Below are 26,998 nucleotides of genomic sequence, written 5' to 3' on the forward strand. Positions count from 1 at the left end.
GCACACTGTCGCGATGGAAAACAGTCGTTGCGAAAAGCCGTCCGTGTGACGAGCCTACACACGCACACACACGCGCAGTCGGCCATAAACGCCACACGATAATATAATAATAATACATTATGATATATTGTTACATATATTACCGTTACCGGGACGACGTGGGACCCGCGAACGGGACGCAACCGGTTACCGCGGCGCGCGGTCGTCCGCACGCGTAACGACTATAATAATATCATTATAATATTATGTACCCGCCTCGGTGCAGGTAAGCCGCGGAGGTGGTGCCTCTCGGCAGCGGCGGCGGCGGCCCAACAGTGGTCCGGTTCTTGTAGCCATGTTGAGTTTTCAGGGGGGGGGAGGGGGGCTACTCGCTCGTTGGTTGGTCGGCCGGCCGTCTTTTTACTATTGTAATTTTTTTAGTCCTCGCCGCGGGGGGAGGAGGTGACGGTCGGGGGCGTCCGCCGGTACCGGGACGACCGATTAAATCAGCTCTTCTCGCGGCGCGTCTTCCGTTCAGTCTGTACAGTCGCTGTACCCGACGCATAGCTATAATAAATATATGCTATTACAACGGCGATATAATAAATTATTCGTCGTGCGACTCGATCGCGAGACCATTAACTATATATTATATCTAACACATGACTTTGGAATTTTTTTTGTTGTTTTTCGTGTGTTCGTTTTGGAGGCCGTTTGAAATTTTTTGGCACGGCCGCCGCAGACCGTTAATAATAATTTAGTATAAAATAATTGCGAATCCGCGCTCGTTTGTCGGGTCACGCGAATCCGACACCGATCGTGCAGCGAAATCGCGGTTTTCGACACTTATTTTTATTTTTTTATTTTTTTCGTTCAACGCACTTTTTTTTTAAGACGTTTTTTTATTAGTTTTATTTATTAATTCGATTTACGTGCCGATTGCAGCAGTCCGTCATTAATATAATATTATTATCGTCTTGATTTTCAGCGGATCAGAATTCTCCGGAGTTTTACTTCAATATTTATATTATATATAATATATTAATTATATTATAGCATTTTATACGAAAATAATAATTATCGTGTTTTAATTGATCTGTTTAATTTATTTATATCATTTCTGACCGATGTTTGTGTTTCAGGTGTATAGAACGGAAAACTGCACGACTTGTTTTTTCAAATAACCAAGCTGTATTGTGTAGCTGCCGCTGGCTTTTCGTCGTATAATAAATCACACACACGTTAATATACATAACATAATATTATATATTATATATATATAATATTATTATATAGTGCACCAATTCTACACGCTGTCGTACAATATTTGTGGAAATCACTCGCAGAGCAGATTTGATATACAATTATTATTTTATTCGCTAAACTATATTTATTATTACTATTATTATTATTTTAAGCTATTATTTATCGTATTCGTAGTTGTTTTTCATTTTATACATATTATTATTAATATTATTGTTTAGTTTCGTATTTATTTAATAGCGATTGACATTCGTCTGCAACACGGTTCACACGCCGTTACTCGTAGGTCTTATGTTTTTTCAACGAAAACGTTTTGTTTCTGATTCAGCTGCTGTATAATCAGCGGTCTCGGCGATGGCGGACCAACAGCAGGAACAGTACGAGGAGCAGCACAGACGGTGGTACGCCGAGTGGGTCCGCAAACAGTACGACGGGCCGGGCTGCCGAGCGAAGATAGTCGGCCGGGCCAAGTATGAGCAAATTGTGCGCGCGGTCAGGGGCGAGTTGCGGCGCGCGGCGGACAACTCAAAGTTCCGGTTCTGGGTGCGGGCCAAGGGGTTTCGGATGGGAAGACCGACGTCGTCGGGCGCGGCGGCACAAGCGGACGACTCGGACGTTTTGTACGTGGTAGATACCAGGAACGGCGGTACGGCGGTCGCGGCAACGATGCAGACGGGTAGCGGGTCCAGGCAGCAGCAGCAACAGCAGCAGCACTTCAGCTACAAGAAGGTGGCTGTGGTCGACGAGTTCTTCGACATAATATACAGAGTGCACTGCAGCGGAGGAGGTGTTTCGGCGCGACACTCGGGACAAAAGCGTACGCACCGGATGGTGAGTACCTACCAATATAATATAATATTATAATTACCCTGGATCCGAATGTATATATACGTAACGTCACTTCGTTTTTGAAACACCGTTAATTAGTGGCGAGCTTAGATTTTTTAAGCGGGGAGGGATGGTATGAATTTTTGTCTATTCTCTACTGATGTTATGACAAATAAAAATTCTAGTATTTATACCTGCAGACTTGCTATATATAGATTATAATAATACATAATTAATTATATGCAATTCTTACATGCGAAGGCAGTAAAATAAATAAATGTCATCGACATAATACCGTATATTTTATTGTTACTAATCAACTTGACTTATTTGAAAAATTAAAAATCACATAAAAAACATGGTTTTTTATTCTAACAATAATTATAAAAAATTAAATGACAAAAATAAGCCAAAGGGTTGATATGATACTTTCCGTTCCGTTAACACGCTCCTGCTGTCTATCAGTACACAGTGGGGTATGGTATGTATAGTTACGCTTTACAAAACATAATTAATATAATGATAATGATATTTAATGTCCCAAACAAATTAACAATAAAATTGAAAATTGCTATTTAAAGACCTTATTATATTAATTAATATAGTGTGTGTAAAAATAATTTTAGGCGGACCTCACAAGTCTTCCAAATTCAAAAGTCCAGTTACCTACTAATTTTTATGAAGTTATGTATAATATGTAGTAACATGTTTAACCTATGAATTTTAATGAGATATACATTTTAAAAGTGTTGCATTTAAACAATTAAATACTAAACTTCAATTGTCTTTTACTATTTTTAGATCTCTTGTATACGAGTACATAATATAGTATCTATTCTATTTATAAAATAAACTATATCAAAAACATTAACGAGTAAAAAATTAAAATTTAACGTTTATATTTATTATTAACTAAGTTAAATAATTCGTTATTTTTTTTTGGCGTTACGTAAAGAAGAAAAATGTATCATCATTACTTGATCAAGTTCAACGTATACATGTTGGTGGGGCTCTTTGTAGATAGTCGGTATTAAAATTTAATATTATTTAGGCTATATAAGATTATACGTACAGGGCAAAAAGATTGTAGTCTTCTCTGAGAGTGACTTTAATCTTTCTTCCCGACAGGCGCATGGATTACAATCTTTTCTGCCCTGTATATTGAATCTTTTACCTTTAATAATATCAGCAAACTAAAACCTTTTCTCACTGAATGGATTTCAACATTCGATAAATGTCCCGAATTCTCAATATAATACATAATAGTACCATTATTTCTAAATTGACAAAAAATGGACAATTACTCTTCTTTCCCTATACCATTCAAACTAAATATAATACTTAATCGGTTTTTTTGTAAACCATTAATTAGACCATGGAACATAAGTGTAGTTTAGTTTCATTAAATATTATAATTGTACATATATATGTCTTTTATTTTATATAATCAAGAAAATCCATACCGAGTAATTCTGGTTAATATAAATAAAATAATTTTTTTTTTGCAGCTCATAAAGATAAACTTTTATTATAAGAATTAATTATTGTTTAGCCTACAATAATGAGTATAATTAATATTATGTATGTATACATCAACGTTAGAGGTGGATCAAACTTATAATATTATGAATTTTAATTGAACTTTTTAATCGTATGTCTTAGAAAATCAGATTTTTAGTACTAAAACTATAACCATTATAGGTACAATGAGAAATATTTTATTCAATTTCAAAACTTAACCAATACGAATTAAACATTTTATAATGGTTTAATACAAAACATTATTTGTCAACATTTAAAAATCAAATGCATAGAAAAAAATTGAGTATAAACATTTTTAATATTTTTATACGGACATAGAAACAATTTAAGTTTTGTTTTAAATTTTCAAGAATTTTTAGCAAGTAAATATTTTTTATCAATATTAATAGAAAAAAAAAATCAAATCAAAAATCTTTCTTTATCATATTATAGTCATAATTATTATTATCTCAAAAGATAATATAGATATTTGATAAAAATTTCAAGTATTTACAATTATTATTTGTTTCTAAATTAAAATTTACAAAAAATAGTAAAAATAATTTGAGGATCATACAGGCAGTTATTTCACCAATGAATACGCAATGTTGTTAACATTTAAACTTCAAACGTTCATAAAAATTAATTTGATTTTTTGTGTACATTTTTTTTAGTATAGATTGCAAAAATTGTAATAAGAATTTTGAATTTAATTTTAAAATTTAAAGTATGAATATCAAAAATAAATTTTAATTACAAAATAATTTGCTAATTTTTACGTTTTTAACGATTCGGACAAAAATAATTATAATTTTTTTTGTTGATTTATGCTCAATTTTTTTTAATTTCTGTAAGTTTTTACGTTAAAAAAATATAAATCACACCAAAAATCTTTAAAAGCTTAAAAACTCAAAAATAATCAAAATATTTTTAAAACTATACCATACGTATAGAAAATGACTATTACAACTATTTACAACTTAAATGTACATTCAACTCACCATTTAAGAAATTATATTTACTGGTATATTTTACATCTAAAATAAGTAATAAACAATATACATTTTAAAAATAAATATCAGAAGTGTATTTTCTTATTAGTAGTTAGCAATGTATGACATGTTCGAATTTTTTTTTAATTTTCACATTTCTTTGGAATTCGAACTATTTTTTAGTTTAGATTAACTGTAAGATTTCTAACTTTTTGTTCGATTTTGGACTGATTTAGATTTTTATACCTATATGTTCAACTTCCAAACTCAAACCAAACACCTAAAGTTTGGTTCAGTTTTTTTAACTTAAAGCAGTTTAAACTCTTATAAATGTACAAATATATATGTATATCATTTAACTGTGTGTTAAATTATTTAAATGTTTTTACGTGTGTATACATATATGAATATCTATATAAATATAAATTATTAAAGTCTGATACAAATGGTATCACTAATAAAAGTTTTATTTTTACAAATATATAATAATTAATAGCACAACATTTTTATAAATACAAATAACAATTGAACAGTGTTATATTTTTAAACTTTTTCATTATATCAAAAACGTATTTAAAAAAATAACACAACATACACCGTCTTCTTGTATATACACCAATATTACAGTAGACTTCACGTTACTACAGATTATTATTATTACCAAAAATCTCTTTCTTTCGCAGATTATGGAAACGTACGCTTTTCTACCAAGGGAGGCAGTGACCGCGTTCTTGATGGGATGTCCTCAGTGCAGCACTAGTAATCCTACATCGGCGTCTACCGTCGACGCATCGGTTGAAAGTGCACACCAGACTCCACTTGCCGTTACCAACGTTGATTTTTTTCACTGCGTTAACGTAGAGCAATGGTCGTCATCGAAGTTCGCATGTTCCACTCCGGTAAAACAGAACGAGGAAAATAGCAGCGCCACAAAACCTAATTCTGCCGGTGGTACGCACTCAATTGTCGCCACTGAAATAGCCATGGGGGCTGACAAGGAGAACGTTACGGATAACGAATGTCAAATTGCTGTGGTCGCAACAACGAAGCGTGGTAATAAACGTAAACGCACGGTTCCGTTGAAGCGTAACGTTCGACAGCCTTGCCAAGTCATAGAAGTCCCCACCGTCGCTACTTCTACACCTGGTAACTCGAGCTCGGGCAGTAGCACTTTGAAAAATAGTAGTAATAGCAGCTGCACGCTAATATTGTCGTCATCGTCATCGTCGTTGTCCTCTCGTACGGAAACGGGTAGTGGAGTCAGTAGATCGAGTGGTGGTTGGTGGTCGAAATGGGGAGTGTGCAGTAACGGCAGCAGATTAAGCGTGAGTGTGGGTGGTAGTGATTTTAGTAGTGTCAACAGTAACATGCAACCATTAGACTTATCTTCGTCACCACTATTAACAGTTTCCCCTAGGCAAACGACTATCCGATCGTCGTCATCTCCGTCTGTTGTTGCAGATGACTTTTTTTACAAACGTAAACGCGTACGGCGTCGACGTATTCGGCCAAAACGTTTGAACCGGTCGTCATTAGGACGTCGTGGAGGTAATTATGGAGAGGGTGACACGTCGATGAGTGATCGTGATGGTGATTATGAAGTGGTTAGAAATAGTTATAGAGACAGTGGTAATGATGATGTTAGTAGTTGTGTTAACGAAGATGCTGATGGAAGTATTACAGACGAACAACATAACGCGATGATAGTAAAAAAAGTTGGTGGCGGTGAGATAGATGAGGAATATGAAGGTCCTAAACCGGCTAAAATACAAAGAAGACTGGGTGAAGGAATGGGTGATCGTAAAAATAACAATAACGATGACGATTTCTATGATAAAGCGGCATCTGTGGTGACTGTGGCCGTAAAAACAACGGTGGCGGCTATAAACTGTTGTGATGGTGACCACGGTCAAAAAATTGCCGAGGACGCTTTATCGAGGAACATCGTGATGAAAGGATCACCAGAAGTACAAGAAGAATTCACTGAAATCGACAGAACTGAAGTGGATGAATCAGACGAAAACCAGGTAAGGCTATTATAATACAACATATTTATTATTATAATCATATTAGTGGTACCATATACAATAATCACATGAGTAACATATTTTCATTGGCGAATATTATAAATGCGTTGCGATTTTATGGCATGTTTAGTTTGACACCAACGCCGAATTGGGCTTTGGCAAAATCAGTACTATATTCGTGGTAGAGAGAGTGGTGCACGCTTGTACGTAATAGGACGAGCCGCAAATGGGAGGGGGAAGAGAAAGGCCGAGAAAAGGAAAGGAAAAGACTGAGGAAGATGGATGACGGACGATAGGTCGACCGAGTAAGGTTAAAGGAAATGCGACTACTACTACTACTACTACTACTACGCTGTTATTACGATGGGCGATCGTAGCAGCAGCAGAGCCGGTTGCGATCGTGTGTGTGCGTGTCGCCTACACTGCCGAGAGCCGATGGAGCTTTGAGGATATTACGACTGATGATGATCGGGGGAGAGGGTGAGAACGGTAGCAGCAGCACCAGAGCACATTAGTGTGTCGGTGGTAGTGGTGGCGGAAGGGTGTGTATAGTGACGGCGGTAGCGTTAGAGGGTAGTAGGGATTTGGGGATTTGGGCCGGAAGGAAGAAGAAAAAAAGGGAAAAAAGCACCAGAGGCAGGGATGGTAGCGAGTATGAGACGACAAGGGTGGTGGCAAGCACCGACATGGAAGGCGGGTAGTAGTGTGCGTAGTAGTATAGTGAGAGTGTATAGAGGTGGGTAGTGGTGGGACTTTGACGGCGGCGTGACGCGGTGCACAGGCCGAGTGCTACGGGGTACACCACCCTCGGCTAACAAGCGGGTGGTGGGTATTCGGTACTACTACCGCCACCACTACTACCCTCTGCCATACGCACCGCAGTCGTTTCACCAAAAACCTCCCCTTGTCGACCCACGTATTATATATATACACGCGCGAGAGCGTTTCTCTTCACCGCCTTCTCCGCAGTCGGTCACGATCAGGATACTCTACCCTCACCGCTCATCACCACCCACACCACTATCACGCTATCCCCCTCCGCTTTCCCTATTCACTACATATACGAAATCGGCAGCGGACCCGACAAAGTCCTCCTCGCGTCGCTTTGGGGTTTTAGTCTCCTCACTTCACCACCATTCCACAGTCCTTTCCATCGACGCCACCGTGTTCCTCTTATTTCGTTTGTACCCTTCCTCTCCGCTAGCCGCCGACAAAAGCCCCGTCGACTGTAACACCGCCCAGCCTGGTTTTGTGTGTGCTCCTCTTTTGCGCGCTACTACCCACCCACCCACCCACCTTACCGCCTGCCAGCCACACAGGCCTTATCCGCCGACCTATATATATATATATATATGGGTTTATATATATACACATACACAATATATATATATATATATTTTGTGCGTGTGTAGTCTCTTCGCGTAGCCATCACACCTCCACCGCTACTACCACTACCTCTCTACGGACCGCATACCCATCACTGTTCGGTGGCAGCCATCTACACAAACCCCTGAGGCAAAACCTCTCTACTTCGTTCACTCAAGGCTTACTCTCTACCACTTTCCTCTCACCATCACACATACACGTACATTCACGCATCCTGGGGAAAGTATAGATGTGCGTGTGTGTGTGTATGTCTTTCTACTATCTACCCCGACCCCCGAATACTATGTGTAGTAATAGTCAGAGGCACACACGTTTGGTCCCATCAATCCTCTCTCTCTTCCTTCAACCACTCTTCCACCACTCATTGGCCACCACTACCTCCTCCACTGTTTACTTTGACATGGGCACAAACCTCCCTTGCCCACACACCACCACCGTCATTGCAACGTGGCCTTTTCACCTCCCCGTTCTGCCAGCCTAGTACTAACCTTGGTCGACGAGCTTCGAAAACTAATCCAGCTCCACCACTACCACCGGATACCGCCTCCGTAAACAACTTCCCCCTCATGCAACGGTCACTCAGTTACTACCATAGTGCGTTTTTCTTATTTCGACCGTCTTTTCCGGATGTGTACACCTAACTCACGATCACCGCCGCTAAAGCATCAATATGCTTTGTGTATACTGACAGCAGCTGTAGCTGACTGGCTTATTTCGGTGTGTTTACTCGTATTGTCCAAATTGTAGCAACTGTTTTTAAGTTTAAACGACATCTAAACAAACGAAAATCCAATATCCCATTCCAAAATCTATAAGCTCATGATTAAATTGCGATTTTGTCAAGACAATAATCATGTTTTTCGTTTTTACTTAAATTGATTAAATATAATCATAAATTACGTACATAAATATAGTACAATTACATTAGTACAATAATAAAAAATAAATATTAACACATAAAATAATTGTTTATAATTGTTTTAATTCATCGAATAAATTACGAATAAATGAGAAATTTAATTGTAAGGTACACGTTGTCGAATACGACAGATAATACTCAAATACGTATGTATACGTATATCTTTGAGTTAGTTTAATTTAAAGATAAAATTTGTCAAGTGGAGAAACCATGTGACGAACCCGGATCAAAATATTTGTCTGCATGTTACAGCTTTTCTACATATTTTTTAGGCATCAAATTAAAATCAAGTAACCAAAAAACGTTAAATCTGAAATTTTGAATAGTACGTTTCTATGCTGAATAGTGAATAGTAGTGAAACGTGTATTTACACAAATATACGAGTTTTAATAATGCGCCTATTTAGTAAAAAAAAAAAATATATCGCGGCCTCTTGTGCTATTTTAATCACGTTTACACAAACGCGTCAAGTGTATTTGCATGCATTTGAATATTTATTGAAGTTTTTTTTAGACGTATAAAAGTATATTTAATGAAATAATTGCCGAAACCTTTATAAGACCCTCTATTTTTCACACTCACTTACCACCGGCGCCCTCATTGACATAAACTGGAATACTAACGATCATGTGTGTACGTCGTCCCCTCGCTCGCTCGCACGCGTTATCGTCGTATTTTGTAGGTATAGTAGTGTTCACGAGCATGGTAGTGGCTCGTGCCCCCCATCCCTTTGGAAAATGTCCGTGTTTATTTATTATTGGTTTTTTTCACCCACTGTTACTAAGGTATGGTGTGATGTACACACTTTTACATACATATACTTCCCTACGTTGCACCTGTCGTCCTCAGTCCTCGCCCACTATCTATACCTGAGTGTCGTTCGCTTGAGTAACAAAAGGTATATATGTCGTAGCCACTTCGTGAAATCGATCTTTTCATGAAAAGCTATCTATTTCATGAAGTGGAAATGAGTTTTTCACACTTTGTGAGATACGAAAATATTTTACGAAACAGTCGCTAAAAAACGATCACTCCAATTTGACATTGCAAAATTTTTTTCATGATATGATCATTCAATTTGTGAAACAAAATATTTACAGCACTCAATTATTATTAATATTATTATTATTTAGTAATAAGTAATATTCGGTCATTTGACTTTTTTATGTTGAATACAATACAAAGTTTAATTTTGAATATTTTCGTATATAGGTATTTCGTCATATTTTGGGAAAAGTACATATTTATAAACTTTTTATTATATTTTGTTCAACGTACATCATTTTAAAAATTTCATTATTTTTATAAATGTAATAATATTACCGGTCAATATCGTGTTTGGATAAGGTCTTAAGAAAAATATTTTCCAAAATGAATTATCATTACTTAACAATTATAAAGTATACATATTGATTAATATTGTACGATTAGAAACTTAATGATATAATGATATTCCTTATAACCTAATAACCTCCTAATCTCCTAATAACCTTATACGAAGAAATAAAAACTTGTACATTTTGTGAATTGCCGGCGAGTGTTATTTTGTATCTTCGTTCAACACACGGCGTTACGTAATTTATTACCCATAACTATTAATTATAGTTATACCTAACCACATAATTTAATAAATATTTTTTAACTACGTACTTTTTTTTTATTTTTTCAAATAAGCATTTATATTTATTTATACTTTTAATATGTCTTAATATTTATTAATATTACTTTTTTTAACTTGACATATTTTTATACAAAAATAACTTAAGTATATTATACATCGTGTATAACTTCTTATATAGTATTGAATAATATGACATATAAATAATAGAATTAATTTAAACTTTTTATTTTACAAACTGAATGATCGCATCGTGAAAAAATTACATGATGTCAAATCGGAGTGTTCATTTCACGAAAAAGTGACCGTTTCATGAAATATTTTCGTATTTTACGAAGTGTGAAAAATACGTTTCCATTTCATTAAGTCGACCAATTTTCACGAGAAGATAGATTTCACGAAGTGGCTACGTTATTATGTGTAGGTATCTATGATAGGTGAACGCATCGGTAACCAAAAGATACACGGCCGTATTCGTAACGGCAACGATAATTTCAAATTCACATATTTTCGGTTCTACATTCACTTAACAATGGTAGACGGTACGACCGCCGAGGCGGCAAGGGGTAGACGATTATAGGGATGATGGCGAACACGTGCGCTTCAATATGCCCATATATGCACGTATCGGGAGAGGCGTTTTTCACTATTATACACGATCACACTACTGTACAGTCCTGCACACTTTTACCCACTGTTACACACGCACACACACATACGCACGTTACACTCCCGTTAGTAAACCGGCCTATTTTTATTATAAATGTGTAAGCGCCAAGTTTAAAGCGCATTTCTCTCTCTCATCTATCTTTTGCTATACGTTTCTCATTCTCGACTCGTATATGCGCACGTTTTTTATTTTTATATATATACGTTTCCGGACACGTATTTTTTTTCGTTTGCTTCGACCTTACAGTACAACGGGTCCGATATAGTGCCCCGGAGCGGTGGTGTCGGTGACGGGGGGTTTGGTAGACGGAGGGTTTATAGAGGATATAGTAAAGCTACAGTGGCGGTGGTCGGGGTCGTTTACGCGCGCGGGGTACTGCTGCCATACTCTACAACAGATATATATATAATACATACATAGAGGTGCACATATATGGGACCCACCGTACACACATACACACACACACACACTCGTCGTCGAGTCTTTTGGTACGTACAGCGAGGGTGACGTGTGCGTGTGCGGGAGTGCGGGTAACGGGACCCTTACTTACTACACTACTCCGCGCACTAACCCTCTCGCCACTGTCGATACCCTTGTCACACCCTCCGCCGCTAAACACACTCGCACCGTATATACCGCATGCCGCTCTAAAAACGGACGACCACCCCCGATCCCTACACACCCGCGTCTCAACTTGTCTGCCTGCCTCGTACTCGTTATCCTTACGCGCGCTCACACACATATATACACGTGCACACACATACACTCACGCATTCCTTCTTCTTTTTACTACCCTCCGCCAACCACCCCCTCGGTTATATGCCACTCACTCTCGTTCCCTTTATTACTGCGCGAATCGTACCTACCCTTCTATTTCGTTACTGTTGTAATACTATGTATACATATATAGATATATACAGCACGATTTTACTATAATATTTGTTGACGGGTTGTGCGCACTCATGACACTATCACAGTACGCTATACTATGTGTATATAATATATGCTCGAGAGTCTGTCCGGTTATGTCTATACAGCTGCTACAACAGCAACGACAACCACGTATCGGCGCTGAGTCGCGCTCGCTTTCCAAAACGTTATTACGGTTTGTGGAATATAATTATAATAATAACCAGGTAGGTTTGGACCTACGTTGTAGAGAAATGTATTCCGAGCCGGAAAAGGATCTTTGCCATTGATAAGGTGTGTGGAGGGAACTCAAAAGGTAATACGTCGTCGTCGTCGTCATCGTCGTCGTAGTTGTCGTTGTCGTCGTCGTCGTTGTCGTCCAGCCGGGCAGCCGGTCAGTCGGTGGTACGATGCAAGGGTGTAGTGGTGGTGGTTGGGGTGATGGTGGCGGAAGGTAGATACCTACTATACCGCCGTTCTCCAAAACTGGGAACACTTCCCCTTCTCTTTCACTCTTTCTACACTCCCGTCACCCCGATTCACGGCAGTATAACAGCAGCAGCAGTGGTAGTAGTAGTAGACCCTTGTTGCCGACAAAGTTCCCCTTACCTCTTCCATCGCTACCACCGTCGCAGCCGTAACAGCACCAGCTGTCAGTCCTTCTTCGTATAGTCGTTTCCTCTCCTTACCACCGCCCCTGGGACACACAAAACCGCCCCTCTCCTCTAGCTACGTTCCTCTACACTTCCACTACTACACTATATACCTACCCCATTCCGCATGCTCTATACGTACTTCCATTACCGTCCTGCCCAATATTACTATACAACAGCTAAAGCTATACCCTGCGGCGGCAGCAGCCGACGTCATCAACGCTACTGCCTCTACTGTGCTCTTCCACCACCCCCACCATCGTCGTTACCAATCTACTACCATTTCCGCCACCAACAGAGCAGTTTTATTTTTTCTCTATAGGCTCTTACAACCATCGCCTTAGAAAGCCGTTTGCTACCGTATACGCTGCAATCTTTCACACGACACTATACTTCGTCCGCCACCCTTAAAAATTATTTCACCCTTACGGCTACCACTTTATCGTCGTCTTCTGAGTAACTATCTGCACTACGTTATACTGTACGAGTATAATGTGAATATAGCTAGTAAATTCTCGGACAAAACCTGCCGTAGCTAGGTACTGTTTATCGCACATAATATATATGACACGCATGATACACGTATGAATAATATGTTTCGAAACACGCAGTATTTATATATCATATTATATATATTATGCGCAAATACACTAGTCTTTTGAGATTTTGAACAGCTAAACTATCATCCAGCATTTAAATCTAACATAATTTCTCCCAACATATTCCACCCTCGGTATTCTTTATACTTACGATACTTTCGCCCGCGCACGCATAAACCTAAATTGATGCGATAACGGCTAATAAAAGCTCAAGTATAGTCAGTTATATCATAGAATGTATATTAAATTGTACAGCGTACGAAAACTGTATCCCTCCGCTCCATTGACATGTCACTGTTATACATGAAACTTTTTTTTTCGTAATACACGCCATACCTCGAACATCATGGACACCAGCGCACCGCAATCATTGGTATCTCTTATTATTGTATGCATTTCATTTTTCACTGTCGTTTCCTTTTTCTCTTTTATCGCCGTCTCATCCGTTCGCAATGTTTCTTTTTATATTCTAACATTTATATACGGTACACAACCAACATACTCTTCCGGGTTTAGCTGTATAGGTATATAGAAAACCAGGGTAAACGTTATATTCGATGTATGAATATTTTTTTGCTATCACAAATTCACAACGACTATGCGCGAGAAAAAAATATATATGTTGCCAAGCGTTTTCTCGAATAACGTCATCACATACAAATACACACACGCACACACATTTACTTTTTCAGTATATCTATATCTATATATGTGTATATTCGGTGTCAGTGTATCGGCATTTTCACCCTCCCATGCGGAATCCGAACAAAGTCCCCTTTCGCTCACATTGCCACCATCAGTCCAGAATCGAACGACGTATCCACCTCACTCATCCGCTTCCCGGAATGGAATCTATGATCTAGTGACAATTTCAGTTTTCCGATTACTGTTGTTAGGAATTTCGATTTAAAAAAAAGTTTAAACGAAAATCGTATTTGAAATCGTTTGTTGTTGTTTTCTGACGTACCATATTACGGTGTGTTTGTTTCACCGTATATATTTGTGTTTCTAAAACATATCAGTCGGTTAGTAACTTCATAATTTGTCATCACAAAAATATTGCAGCACAGCAATAGATTAAACGCCAATTGATCGGCTCGTGTTGTTATATTAGTATAGTGTAGCTTAGTGTTTCATAATTCATATATATATTTATTTATATGGCATATCTGTATGTATAGGCTATACGTATGTGTGTTTAGACTGTTTAGAGAAGTTTTATTTTTATTTGAAGGGTGTTTAATTGTCACCGGGGAGAATATCGTATTATGTTACCACCGCACCCACCACTAAAATATTTGTCTGGCATTATATATAGCTATGTATTTACTAGTTATGTTATACAATATGGCATATATACATAACATAAGTTTATCGTTTAATAAATAAAACATAAAAACAATATATATATATTAAAGATATAATTGTAGTGATAAATAATGACAGTATATAGTGTATAGACAGTAGATATACTTTTGACAAAAACCACGTCATTGTCGTAGTGAGCGTAACGCTTTTGGCGGTGGCGACGGCGAAGGCGACATAGGCGGTCAGTCCTCATCAGTCGTCAGTCGGCAGCCAGCCAGCCAGCCAACGACACGTACCGAGTTCTCTAACACTCTCTCTCTTTCTCTCTCTCATTTTATTTTACATATTCGCGTATTTAAAATATATTCAATCGAGTATTGTTTTGTTCTAAAAAATTTTATTGGACAATATTACAAAATACATTTAATGCCGTTTTTGAAATGTAATAAAAGAATATTTTTCTAAAAAGTTAGATTTTCTTTTGTAATTACTATTATACTTAGTTATTACTTTAAAAAAAAGTTAAATCTGGATTTTTAGTTAATAGCGATTCTAGTAAATATAATTGCATTATTAATTGTTTTGATATGTCATTATATTTATTAATAGCTTATTAGAAAATTAATTCTGTTAGTAAAATATTGTTTATGTATAAAATAAAATTTTTTTAATTGAACAAAAAATATTCGAAAATGAACTAAACTACGGTCATACCTATTGCTCAGACGGGCCGATAATTATTTAAATTTTACTAATCCAAAAGCAACTATGTCAGCCAAACGGAAGCAAGGATTGAAGGTAATAATAAAACTATGCTTACTATATATATATATATATAAAAAAATATATTTTTCATAAATTATATACGTAGGTAGTACACTCTCTGTAAATTCAAAAATAAAAATGATGAGTGTTTTTTTTTATAAATATATATTTTAATATTGTATTAACATTTCGTACAAATGACTTGCATTTAAACGAAATATTATAAAAATGTAATCTAATTAATATTGTATAGTACGTATATAAGTAAATTCGATTAAAAAAAAAAAAACGTATTGTTTAAAGGAGGTTGTGGTATATGCAGGAGTAAGATCGTAAATATTATTGTTTTAAATAGGTACCGATCGTGATAACGGGTCGCTTGTTGTTATTGTTATTACTATAACGTCGACGGCGGCGGCGGTAAACTGGTAGAGTGAATATGTGTATACATTATTTAAATTTTATCTCAATGTTATCAAAACAGCGGCGCCCGCCGTCGTCGGTAACCGTCGCCGCCCGCCACACCCGCTCTGCCGTCACGACAACGCCGTGATAACATGTTTTTTTGGCGGCAAATTGTTTGCATGCATTTATGCAAACTTTTAATTCTATTTAATTTTTCGACAATGCACGTTTTGGTTCTGTACCCCACTTAGCGTTCGTGATGTGTGTACACTTGACCATCGCAGTTGTCACTATTATAACGGACCTTCCCTGCCCTGACCCCTACGCCACCGTCACCATCCCGTCCACCCAGATACCACTCCCACACACCCTATCTACCTCCTAATGCTCCCGCTTCCGCGCCGACACCGCCGCCGGGCCGTTCCCGACGCTGTCAAATCCTCACCCCCTCCCCCAGTGACCCTCCCCCACCACACCGCCTACACCGAAATCACCACCCTCGCCTTTATCGTCGTCGTCGTCGTCGTCCAAAATACACACTACACAACTATACCACAGCGGGTGGCATGGGTGGCGGCGATGTGGAGACGGTAGTGGTGGCGGCAGAGGTACTCGTCCTGCTGTCCCGCTACCCACCACCGCTTTTGCCAACACCACCACACTTCTACCTCGACATACAAACACATACAAGCGCACGCGCGCACACAAATACCAACGCCACTACACTCCCCCTCCCCCATCATCCTACCCACATCATCGTCGCCACCGCCGGCCCATCGCACGACCACTCACCCTATCTTATGCCGTTGTTCCTTCTCTATACATATACTACACTACTATGTAATATCCTTTGCCGGAGGACGAATACACACACTCCCACACACACACACATACTCACACTCGCACATATATATATATATATAAACGCGCATAGGACACACGGGACCACTACCACAGAACCGGAGGCGATGGGACCAGGACGGGAACGACGAAAAGCCCTCTTTTACCCTCAAACTCTACCCACGACCACCGCTCTGCTCCACACCACTCTACTCTCTCTTTCTTCACAAAAGTTAGTAGACCCTACTGCCGCCTCCGCCACTACAATCACCACCACCACTCCTCCACACGATCGTCACGAACCATTACTATTATATATATAGCACTACTTACACCTTTGTGTATGTGTGCATGTGAAAACGCGTGTGTATAAGTATATTGTGCACAGCATAAAACCTTTTTACTTCCACCACCACGCCCTTCTCTACCTAAGATAACAAATTTCACTAGGAGAATAGTAGTGCTTTTTCTAAAACTTGTACTAGCTCGTGCTCGTCTCTCAAGTTCCAAGTAAACTCGAAACAATTTCAGTATGGTCTTCCGCTTACCGCCAAGAAATTTTTATTTTTTGTTTTCTATGAACACTGCAATAACATCAATAGCAATACATACGTGATACGTCGCACATTTATTTCGGCGCATAGTTTCTATAGATGGTCAAAAGATATAATTTTAACGACTTAGAAAAGAATTAATAGAATAACTGACATTATTACATGTGACTTGGCTGAACTTAAAATATTTAGTAATAAATCTACTAATTATGTGAATTATTGATATAATACACGAGTAAACGAAAACTGTTATTAACAATATTATAGATATTAAATGTTATTTGTGTTTTTAATAATCAGATGAATACGTATGGCGACAGATCTCATTCATTCGGTAAATCTATTGCCACTCACTATATTCGGTTCATAACATAAATAATTTTCGTACTTTTAACAACGTTAGCCGGAATATAATATCATTTACTAGGTATGTACATTATACATAAGTGTATACCGAAATTGAATTTCTTCGTCTTATATACCTAGTAGTAACATAACTAATAAACTAGAACGTTCGCAGTCGGTGTATAGTTCGGTGTGGTGGCGGAGGTCGGGGTGTGCGTTTGTGGTGACGTTGCGGACGTGTGGCTGTGGGGGTCGTAGGGGTGTGGGCGCTACAGCAGGACGTTAGCAGGACGGGTGGTAGTGGAGGCAGCGGCGATGGCCCAAGGGTTCACACAGGGATTGTCACACCCCACCACTCCTGCCTCCCATACCATCGCCGACAACAAATTCCGGCGGCACCGCCGTTCTCTCGTCACAACTCCTCTTCTCCTCCACTGCTGCATATCCCCATTATCCCCCAGGAGAAAACTCATCAGTTCTCTGTGTACGCGTATACCCATACATACACACACATATGCTTGCGTGTGCGTATATATGTGCGTGTGTGGGGGGTTTTGCGACCGCACCACCTATCCGGCACGGCCCCGAAGGCCCTTCACGCATCCGTTTTATATATATATCTGTGTATGTGTATGTGTGTGTATGTGTGTGTGTGTGTGTGTGTATGCGTGTGTGTGTATACGTATATATTGTATACGTCCTATATAGCCGATGCTGTTGGGTACCCTATTCCCAACGTACCCCTCTGCACGTCGCACTCTCTCTGTTATCCCAAACACCAATACCTTCACCTCCCCCCTCCGCCCACCAATGTCGACAAAGCTCAACCGGAAGTGGCAGCACTACCGCTGGTACAGGGTGGTGGTGGTGTTACTAATCCCCCCCCATCGCCCATCACAGTTTCGTCGTTGTCCTCTGCTGCACTATATCGCTGTCGCCGTCAGCGTCCCACATCGCTTCCCCCTTTCATCAAAATTCTACTTTACCCTCTTGTGTTTCAAAGAAACCCTAGTAGTAGCAGCAATAGTAATAGAATCAGTCCTGCTGTCCAAACTCATCTCGGACCCACTATACCTCCCATCTGATCGCCTGCTATATCGGACGTTCTCCCAACAGCTAGCACAGTCATTCTTATTTAATAGTTACTGTACAGTTACTTCGCACATCCGGTCCACAAGTAAACAGAATCAATACACCCGCAGTACACGATCGGTAATATTGTCTTGATTGCCTGAGACTCAAGGAACTTGCAGACTAACCCGTTTCTATCATTTTCCGATTTATTGCTACATAATATATTATAATGTTAGCGCTTGTCGTAGAAACAATTTCTAGTTTTTATTTAGTGTAATATTTAAAAAAAATTACCATAGTTAATATTTATTATTACATTATTGTATTTGTTTTTATATTTTTACGTAGGTATTTACTAAAAAGTATAATGCATTTGGATGTATTATACAAATTATTGTGATTTGGCTCAATAGCGGGCATAATAATTTGAAAACAATGAATTCTAAAGTAGTACAATATTGTTTTAATAATTATTTACTATCTTATTAATACTACTTTCGTTTAATAGCAATATTGTATTACTATCTATTACTGTAGGTATTTACAAAAATAATAAAAATAATAGTTTGTGAATTAGGATGAAATTAATTAAAACAAACAACTTTTGTTTCAAAATGTAATACTTTATAAATATTGTAAAACATGAATAATTAGGCACATTTTAGAGACAAATAAAAGTTAAAAAAAAATTATTATTATATTAATTAATATTTAATCGTCATATATTTTGTATATACATTTAAATTACACAATTATGATTTATGATTATAGCACAATTTTATATATTTAAATAGTCCAGATCTATTATATTCATTTTGCACTGCTATAACGAATAAAAGTATACCTACCTACTAAATTACATTATATGTATAATACACTAGAACCCTTAGGGATATTAATTTATTATTATAATATTCATTTGACATTAATCTCTATATTTCGAATGTATTGTTACGCGTGGTCATAGTTTGGTAAATGAAATTATTTAGTTATGTTTTTCTGCAGTTATTATATTAAGTTATCGTTTATCTAATTCCATATTAGATTAAAAAATACTATATTATATTATTATTACACACACAATTGCACTTACACAATATATATACTCTACACAGTATATTTAATATTATTTTGTGTTATTTTAAAAGTAGGATGGCTACATTTTTAATTTTAAATAACTAAAGATTTACATTTATTACATTAAAATAGTAATTTTTTTTTAAGAATTTCTCTGTAACTACTATTTATTATAATTATAACTATTATCTATGTACAACATAGAAGCTAATGAATAGAAGCGTACAATTGAATACTCGGGCATTTTTTGCTAAACGATTTTACTGAAGTAATTAAAATAATTTTTACACGAGTAAAAAAAACTGTTATTATTTTCTTATAATCTGTGCTTTTTAATTTAAATTTGATAAAACAAATTGCTTGATTTATACAATAATAATTTTTAAGTAAAAAGTTAAAATGATTACTTATTTCATCAAAGTTTTAATAAAGAAGCATTAATATAATACACAATACAATTTAATACACATATAAGAGATGATTAACGTGTCCTCACTCATCGAGTGACTGAGGACAGTGGAACACAAAAACAACAATAAGCGATATTTCCGTATATATGAACCTCCTTAGAAAGCATTTTATGTGTTTATTTATTTTTCATTTTTATTGTAAATACGACGAATTTTAATCATACATGTCATGTTATCTTTAAATGAAAATATACAACACTTTATATCAATAATCATTTTATGTACTTAGATAAACCTAATAGAAATGTTGATATTATATCGTTTATACGCTAAACAAGTATTAAATATAAATACACAACTAATAATACATTGGAATTAGTCAATAATATATTAATCAATACGATACGCACTTGTATGCTTTTGGTTTCGCTACATGTAACGTATTTACGCACTTTGGCGGAAAATTAAAATTTTAGATTCTGAGTGAAGTAAGAAAAGTATTGGTTTTTGTAATGACGTTTTTTGTAACGATTTTATGTATAAGAAGTAATGACCAAAAGTTTCTTGTAGAATCTTTTTATAGATCGAAAATCTAATGTCAATTTTTCAACAGTTTCCCCAAGCGTGAGCAAACCCTTTCAAAAATCGTTGAAGATTGTTGTAATATATTGTCAGCAACTAGCAAGCGTGACTTTGACGAAACGTCAGCAACGAGATTTTACATGAGCTTCGCTTAGAATCGTTAATTGAATGTGATATGTGATGATATGGGTATTGGGTACACCTGTTGTGTATATTGCTTTGAAATTGAATAACATAACAATATTGTTAACATGAGGTGAGCGAAGCGAGAAAAGTGTCAAGCAGCCGTCTTTTGTATAATAAAATCCGAATTTGTGTAATTTATGATTTCTAATGAATTACTCAAATCGTATTCCACATCATTAAAATGTGAGAATACAATTACTCGATTTGAAAAGTATTATATCGCCAAATAAACTTATCGTATGTAGAAAATAACAGCCTTTAAACTCAATACGCGTTATTACAGTATTTAATACTATTATAAATGATTAGTTATTATCTTTGATTGTATAGGTATTTATTTTGAGAACGAATGCAATTTGCGTGTATAATAATATTATGCGAAATAAATTCATGTTTATATTTTAATGACAAGAAAAAAATATTTACACCAAAGGTACTGAATGATATTGAACAAGTTGAACAAAAAAAAATTATATATCGTCAATTTAAATAACTTATTGGTTTTACTGCACGAGTATATGCATTGTTAGACTAAGATCAAGGACAACCTAAATACCTTGTAATAGTGTATATAGAAATGTTAAATACCCACACCGCCGGCATTTTTTTTTTTTTTTTTTGAAAAAAAAATAAATCAAATATCGGGAAAATAATACTAACTCGTGTATAACCTAACAACTGAGGTATCTACTATCTACGCCAACACCCCGCCCAATTTATGATTCATACAAAACGCAAGAACATTTTATGTATTACATAGTTCCAATAAGCGTATTATAAAAAATGTAAATGCTTTAGTACCTTAAGTACCTTAGCTAACCTAACCTAATCTATGCCTATGCTTATATGCATTGTCAACTACTATCGTAAGTGAAACTACAGGCCTACTATTCATACAAATAAATTACAGATATTTGTAAAAATAAAAACAGAACAAATTAATTTCAAGTTTATATTATAATAAGTATTATTTTCTTGAAAAATTGTATTTCTCGATTCATTTACTTCTTCGTTTTAACTTTCTAGGTAATAAAAAACAAAATACTTTAAAAATATATATCTATTTACACCATATTCAAATTTTATTTTTTAATTATACCTATATTTATTTGCAAATTTTTCAAATTGTTTACGTTTCAATCTCTATTTTTTAAAATTATACTTCAATACTGTTAATAACAATTACTGCTAAACTCGCAAACGAAAAACAATAATCATACTTAATATAAGCTCCAATATTATTATATCAAAAAATAGTATGATGTGTTAAAATCGGTAAAAAATTAGTTATGAATATTCGTAAAACATATTACCAAGCATATTTAATACTTAAAATTAAAATTATTATAAAATTACCTGCTTTGATAGCTGAAAAAATTAATCATACCAAATTAAAATATCCTTTCTATTTTATTTAAAAACTAATTGATCAAAGTCTTAAATCTCTGTATCCCCCTTGCTTGGATGTACTTCCAACAAAACATTTTCATACCATAATTTATTGTTGTTGTAACTTTTATAGTAAACAAATACATTTGTTTATACCTCATTTTTATATGTATACCTAGATATTTAATATTTTTGATTACCTACAATACACATCTTAAATCCATATTATATACTTCCAATATCAGAATACTAAGCAGTTATCTAATCTAACCAATATGATTTACTAAAAACAACGGTCGGGTATCCGATATCCATCAAATTTTATTTATCAATTATTTTTTATTTATTTTTTGTTTTATGTTTCAAAAAATTTTGTAAAATAGAATAAATACAAAACACATAAGTGGTAGGCACATTTATATACAATGTATTATGTAAAAAATAATTAGGTATATAAATTTTATGACAAAAATACGATTATAGTGATATTTATTAAACAAATGTTTTTCTATTAGAATGGTACATAAAAATTAAAAACACATATTTTCATAATATTTACAGTTAATATAATATAAATAATAGGCAGAATAAATAAAATTAATTAGTGATGATAAAAAATGTATAAAATTTTAAGCATTTGAATAAATATAAATTATAATAAAAGATTTGTTCTATTGTTTAAAGTAAAAATTAAACTATACCTATAAATTTATTCTGAATTAAATGTAAGGTGTTAGTAATCAGATTTATATTCGTTTAAATTGGTCATAATCAAATCACAATTGTCCTTTAATAATTTTCAATATTCAAATAAAATTATCAATGTATTAATTATTAATGAAATTGTTATTTTTTTTCTAGGAAAAGAGTGCAGCATTGCATTCACCTATAAACAAACGGATTAATGGCACTGGCCACCATCCTTATAATATGCATCACACATCCAGGAGTATTATGAATGGTCTTGCAACGTCTTCATCACCATCTTCACTATCGGTACTAACATAATATAATTATTCTATTCAATTGTAATAGTTAACTAATTATATTTGAAAATCTTTTCCTCATTATATTATGTTGATATTTATACTTAAGAAAAAGCATTGATTCGTAAAATTATATTTGAAAATTTAGAATGAAACTCAATATGCTTTAATAATTGAAATTATTACGAAACTAACCATATCAATTGAATTTTGATTTAAAGTTTATTATATAGTTGTATGTTTTTATATTTCCAGAAGTCGTTAGACACAATTACTACCAGCAGTAACAGTCATCATAATTTCCACCGGCATTGGTTAGACATGGCAAACGATTCTGTCAATAACAGTAATATGATGGACGTGGACGGATCGGCGGATGACAACTCCATGGCAGCCGCCGCAGCAGCAGCTGCTGCTGCTCTGCTATTTAGCCCTCCATCGTCAGTCGGCAGTGGTATATCACCCGGTGGACCATTGTCATCCTTACACCCCAATTCGCATCTTGCACATCACCACGCTTTGTCACCACTAGCACCACTCGCACTGCCGCCTCATTCGGCTGCGGGTATCGGGTTGACACCTGCGCATCACCATCATCACCAACACATCCAACAACAACTACAGCAGTATGCAGCGGCCGCTGTTGCCGCAGCCACCGCAGCAGCCGCGGCCGCAGCTGCAGCATCTTCGGCTGGTGATTCGACATCACCGCCTCCAAATTTGCCACTATCTTTGCCTCCAATGGCCCATCACTACAACCAAAACAATAACATCAGTGGTACAAATAAACGTCGAAGTACCAGTGGAACAGGATTGACGGTACAACAACAGCTTTATCGCAGAAGTGGTACTCCTACGTCCTCCACTACATCATCGCCTTCACCAAGACTATTGAATTCCAGTAAGTTGTTAACTCTTAAATAAGACGCTCAATAATAACATTAAATTAATTTCAATACATTTATTAATATATAATAAACAATTACATTTTACTTTTTAATTTAGAAAATGACGCTGATACAACTACAAGTAGTACTGGTTTGCATGAAAACAGCAGCTTTTCGACATCTGGACTCCCAACAACTACGACAACTGTACTCTGGCCACCTTTGGGCCTTCTCACTGCAGCGCACCAGCAACATCATCACAGTATGTCATCACCTCCAAAATTTCAGCAACTATTTGGTTCATCGGTTAACTCTCTGGCCACAGTTACAGCTGGATCACAAGTCCTACCATCATTGCCACCACCACCAATTTCATCGCCTTCATCTTCATATCGACTTCCATCCAAAGAAACAAATGGTATGGCAGTGACTACTACTAACGGTATTGTTACTGGCAACGATGTTGGAATTGGAACTGGTACTGAGAATACAATGAACGCAGACGAAGATGACACGGCAATTGACGATGAGGAAGATGAAGAAGACGAAGAAGACGAAGAAGAAGAAGAGGAGGACCTTGATGATGACGATATCGAGGAAGGTGAAGAAGATGCTGATGAAGAAGAAGGAGAAAGGAATGCAGATGGTGGTGATGGAAATGGTGCACAAACTCGGCGATTACGCAGGCAACAAGTCAGACGTTTACGACAACTACAGCGTGCTGCCAATGGAAATAACAATGCAAATGATGGCACTGATTCTGGCATTACTACAAGCTACCGCCAACACTGGCAACAGCCTTCAACTACCACAACTTCTGCCAGTTCTCTATCACAGCAGCAACATCAACATTCCGTTGGATCATCTTCTCAACATCATATTGATCCGGAACGTTTAAAAGCATTCAACGTGAGTATTTTATTGTATTAAAAAATTATTCATCAACTTTGTATATTTCTTATTAAAATATTTCCAAAATATAGATGTTCGTCCGGTTGTTTGTGGATGAAAATTTAGATAGACAAGTGCCTATTAGCAGACAACCTAAAGATAAGGTACAGGCAATTATTGACTCGTGTGGACGACAGTTTCCTGAACTTTCAGATAGGTCGCGTAAGCGTATCAGAACCTATTTGAAATCATGTCGTCGTAATAAGCGAAACACGCCACAATCTGGAGGTGTTGTTTCATCGTCACCTCCTCCACCCACTAATCCATGGCCAGCAAATGGTTCCTCTTCTGATCCAACAGTGCAACCGGTATGTATTGTCAATAAACTCCATTTATTTTTTTTTTTATCAAATGTTCTTATGATTTTTGTTTTATAGCAGAGACCCACTCCAGCACATTTAACAAGTGCCCAGGCTGAAACTATACTAGCAGTGGCTTGTCAACGAGAGTCGGATAATGCCCGACGAATGCGTCTTGGTCTTGAACCCGTTGCACAGCCTTATCCGTATTCGGTTGCTTCAACATCGGCATCTAATGTATTTCAACAACCTTCTGGTACTCTACTATTAAACCAAAATGGAAGTGGTGGTGCCACATTGCAAATGTCATCGACGTCATCGGACGAAGACGCAGGTGTAGGTGATAGCAGTTTTGAAAAAACGTCCTCTAATGCCATAGAAGCTGACACTGAGCATCGCAATGGAAATGACGAAGCAGAAAACCGCGATGGTTGCGACCGTCGAGAAGTTAACGAATCTGTTGAAGGAGGTTCCGGTGGCGATTCGTCAAACATTAACACTGTTAATGACGAATTGAACTTGTCAAATGTGACTGGTGGAGCTAGTGTTACATCTTCATCTCCTAATAATAATGGTAAGACAATAAAGATAACACACTGTAATTATATTATTATATTATGTAGTAAATAAATGTCAAATTGAAATTCTAAAATATAATAGGTCGTTCTAGGTAAAAAAAATTATACATATCAACATATCCAAACTTGTTTAATAATGAGTTCGTTATATAATTTTATAGAAACAACTGGACCGACTGACCTGAGTGTTAATAAATCTTCTTCTGCTACCACTCACAGTATGGGTACTAGTACTATCGCTCCTATTCCTCCACCACCAACAGGAGGAGGATATATGAGCGGTGCTGGTTTTAGAGGTCTCTCCACGTCGACATCAACTACGACAGTCAACCATCGTCGAATCAGCAGTAACAACTCGTCCTCAGCTACTGGTATGCTGCAACTGTTTCCAACCATGAACACGACACCCAGTATCTCCAGTGGCAATACACCCACGCTTCCAATACAGCCATCGATGCTTAACCAAACTACAGCACCAGTGCAACCGAGCAGTAAACTTTTGAACAAAGCTGACGTGGTAACTGTAAGGCAGCTCATAGCTGGCTACAGGGAATCAGCGGCTTTCCTATTGCGTTCTGCTGATGAATTAGAACATCTTTTGTTATTACGAGGATAATTTCGATTACAAAATCTGTAGAATAGTCAAAAAACGTGTTAATTTTTTTTTTTTTTTAATACCTCTGTTTTTGTGTAAAGTACAAACATTTTTTTAACTAATTTGTGATTTTTATTATTAATTTTTTTTTTTTGTTTGTGTGTGTTTGTGTGTGTGCACAAAGCACAGTCGAAATTCTATTGCTGTACGTAGTGTACGATTTGTTATTGCCTCTTCATTAATTAAAATATTAATGAAGAGGAGGATGACATAGAGTGTACCTACGACACACAATAGGATTTTTGATATGCGCTAATCATATTATATTGTTATTGGAGTAAAAAATAAACGTAACATATGTATAGTATTACATAGTATTATGACTACTATTATATATTATTA

General features: G+C 36.3%; 1 protein-coding gene across 3 annotated transcripts; it reads left to right on the forward strand.

Moving 5' to 3' along the window:
* The first annotated feature begins 554 nt into the window (after positions 1-554).
* On the forward strand, positions 555-26,998 carry LOC113556487 (serine-rich adhesin for platelets-like). Of its 3 annotated transcripts, XM_026961454.1 has the most exons (9): positions 555-2,073; positions 5,267-6,610; positions 23,162-23,296; positions 23,542-24,187; positions 24,292-24,435; positions 24,499-25,082; positions 25,157-25,432; positions 25,502-25,997; positions 26,163-26,998. In XM_026961454.1, exons 1-9 carry the CDS (start codon positions 1,597-1,599, stop codon positions 26,615-26,617), a joined length of 4,557 nt encoding a protein of 1,518 aa, XP_026817255.1. In that variant the 5' UTR covers positions 555-1,596; the 3' UTR covers positions 26,618-26,998. The 3 variants fall into 3 exon arrangements, with proteins under 3 accessions (XP_026817255.1, XP_026817254.1, XP_026817253.1); XM_026961453.1 differs by having other exon boundaries at positions 24,292-25,082; positions 25,505-25,997; XM_026961452.1 differs by having other exon boundaries at positions 1,597-2,073; positions 24,292-25,082.

This window comes from Rhopalosiphum maidis, chromosome 3 (genome assembly GCF_003676215.2).
Source record: "Rhopalosiphum maidis isolate BTI-1 chromosome 3, ASM367621v3, whole genome shotgun sequence".
Lineage (NCBI taxonomy): Eukaryota > Metazoa > Arthropoda > Insecta > Hemiptera > Aphididae > Rhopalosiphum > Rhopalosiphum maidis.

What these genes read in the sequence shown, in the direction of transcription:
- LOC113556487 (XM_026961452.1), top strand. Translation starts at nt 1,597, where the DNA reads ATGGCGGACCAACAGCAGGAACAGTACGAGGAGCAGCACAGACGGTGG. An exon ending in AACGTTTAAAAGCATTCAAC is followed by an intron (nt 25,083 to 25,156) that starts GTGAGTATTTTA and finishes TCCAAAATATAG; the next exon opens with ATGTTCGTCCGGTTGTTTGT. An exon ending in CTGATCCAACAGTGCAACCG is followed by an intron (nt 25,433 to 25,501) that starts GTATGTATTGTC and finishes TTTGTTTTATAG; the next exon opens with CAGAGACCCACTCCAGCACA.